This window comes from Fusarium subglutinans (genome assembly GCF_013396075.1).
Source record: "Fusarium subglutinans strain NRRL 66333 chromosome Unknown NRRL66333_c0000146, whole genome shotgun sequence".
Lineage (NCBI taxonomy): Eukaryota > Fungi > Ascomycota > Sordariomycetes > Hypocreales > Nectriaceae > Fusarium > Fusarium subglutinans.
The window spans coordinates 118,696-120,874 of NW_023502209.1; the positions used below are offsets into that span (position 1 = coordinate 118,696).

General features: G+C 48.8%; 1 protein-coding gene across 1 annotated transcript; it reads left to right on the forward strand.

Annotated features, from left to right (window-relative positions):
- Window positions 1-219: 219 nt before the first annotated feature.
- On the forward strand, window positions 220-992 carry FSUBG_9439 (RAS-2; the record flags this gene model as incomplete). The annotated part of the gene is made up of 2 exons (XM_036687952.1): window positions 220-324; window positions 390-992. The coding sequence occupies 2 exons, from the start codon at window positions 220-222 to the stop codon at window positions 990-992; spliced, it is 708 nt and encodes a 235-aa protein (XP_036535097.1).
- Window positions 993-2,179: the final 1,187 nt, after the last annotated feature.

The following is a 2,179-nucleotide window of genomic DNA, read 5'->3' on the forward strand; positions in this document are numbered from 1 at the left end:
TACTACCCGTGAAGACGACCTCGACCTCACAACCTCCAACCACCTTGGATATATCGACACTGCATCTCGTGAGCCTCATTACCGAACACCCCCTCTTTTCTCCACCCTCCCCCTCTCCGGTCCGCTGGTCGCTTGGGTCGTCTTTCTTCCGCGAGGCCCAATCTCTCTCCTCTTTGATCGACTCTACCTCTTGTCGATTTACTCGACGTCGCCATCATCATGGCTGGCCGAATGGTGTTATACAAGTTGGTGGTTCTGGGAGATGGTGGTGTGGGAAAAACAGCTCTTACCATTCAGCTATGTTTGCAGCACTTTGTTGAGACTGTAAGTTGGGCATGGCAGTTTTGTTTCGCTTTATTGGTGACGTTGAGTTAACACTTCTGTAACAGTACGACCCCACGATCGAGGATTCATACCGAAAGCAGGTTGTCATCGATGGCCAACCTTGCATGCTCGAAGTACTCGATACCGCTGGGCAGGAGGAATATACAGCACTACGGGATCAATGGATTCGTGATGGCGAAGGCTTTGTTCTTGTTTACAGCATCTCATCACGATCCTCCTTCACTCGCATCAAACGATTTCACCATCAGATCCAACGAGTCAAAGAATCGTGCGCTTCGTCGCCGTCTTATCCCGGTTCTCCTATCTCCGCTGCAAACCCGCAGTTGCCCGTGCCCATTATGCTTGTCGGCAACAAGAGCGACCGAGTCACCGAAAGAGAGGTCTCAACGCAAGAAGGTCATGCTCTCGCCCGTGAGCTTGGCTGCGAGTTTGTAGAAGCTTCGGCCAAAAATTGCATCAACGTTGAAAAGGCGTTTTACGACGTTGTTAGGATCCTACGTCGTCAACGACAACAAGCCTCACGTCCCTCGGAAAGATCGAGCGGCAGGACGCGAACAGGCAACGGAGATGCGAGGGGCGGCGATCGAGACGAAAGACACAGAAATAGGAACAAGGACCGAAGCAAGTCCAAGTGTGTGGTATTATGAGTGGATACGTCCCATTACGGATTGGGAATCTATCAGTTAAGAGGAGGAAAATGAGGCGAACGAGTAGATCGATTCGCCAACGACAACAGGCCAACGTCAGGAAACACACATGAGGCGATCCCTCATCTCTCTTGACAGAGGATATGCCCAATGATTTGAAGATGATTGGTGAGATACTGTGGGAAGTACGGAGGAGATAAGATCAGAGACGGGCTCTATTACTTTTCTGCGATTTCTAGATGGCCAATTGCCCAACAAGCAGGGCGACATGACGACGCAGCATCGAATGACGAACCAAAGCAGAAGCAGAAGCAGTTCCGCACCGGCGCACGGCGTACGAACAAAAAGAGGCATATTCTTGGGGCGCTAGGTTATCTGTTGACATTTATACTACTATTTGTTTTCCAAATTTACGACCAAAATTTGAATGGCATTCCTCTGCAACCAGCAACCTATCGGCTGGCTTTCACATATGTGCGGAAACATCTCCACTACCTAATCGAGGGTTTCCATTTACATATGATTTCGGGTTAATAGTCAACTTTTGGGAGATAATATCTTGGTATGGGGGTTGGAAATTCCTATCAGTCAACCCGCTACAGAATAGAGCAACGATAAAAGAATGTCCATCAATCCTGGTTCGATCTATCCCGGCTCACGGTTTGTTTACGTTCAGCTTGGTTTTGGATGGATTCTCATGTCATTCCGAAGTAGTGTCTAATCTCACGAAATCGTGAGTCGTGTCAAGTGAGTAGGTAATCTACATTTGTGTACGCAGAGACTAGAAATGGCAGTTGTGTTACCATCACGAACAGATGAGATTCGTAGTATCCCATTCCCTTCTGATAACCTGGTCCGGACTAGGAAGTCTTCAGAAAGGTACCAGATGTTTCTTCTAAGGGAAAAGAAGGGACCCAACATGCGACGGCCGATTTCCCCTCCCTTTGTTGGTGCCTGGTGTCATGTTGGCTCACTCACCAAGGGCATGAAACGGTGTTAGCCCCGTTAGCATCGGCGTACCTTGGCATCTATCGAGCAGGACTCGGAACCATGTTCCCTGCCAGTGGACTTTAAATGCAAGCCTTGATGTTTAGGAAGCACAGAGCTGGTGGGAGATGCTCTCCCATCCATTGCCATTGTACCAAAGGCTAAGTTACTTAAGTCACTGTTGTTATTCTGACTCTGCT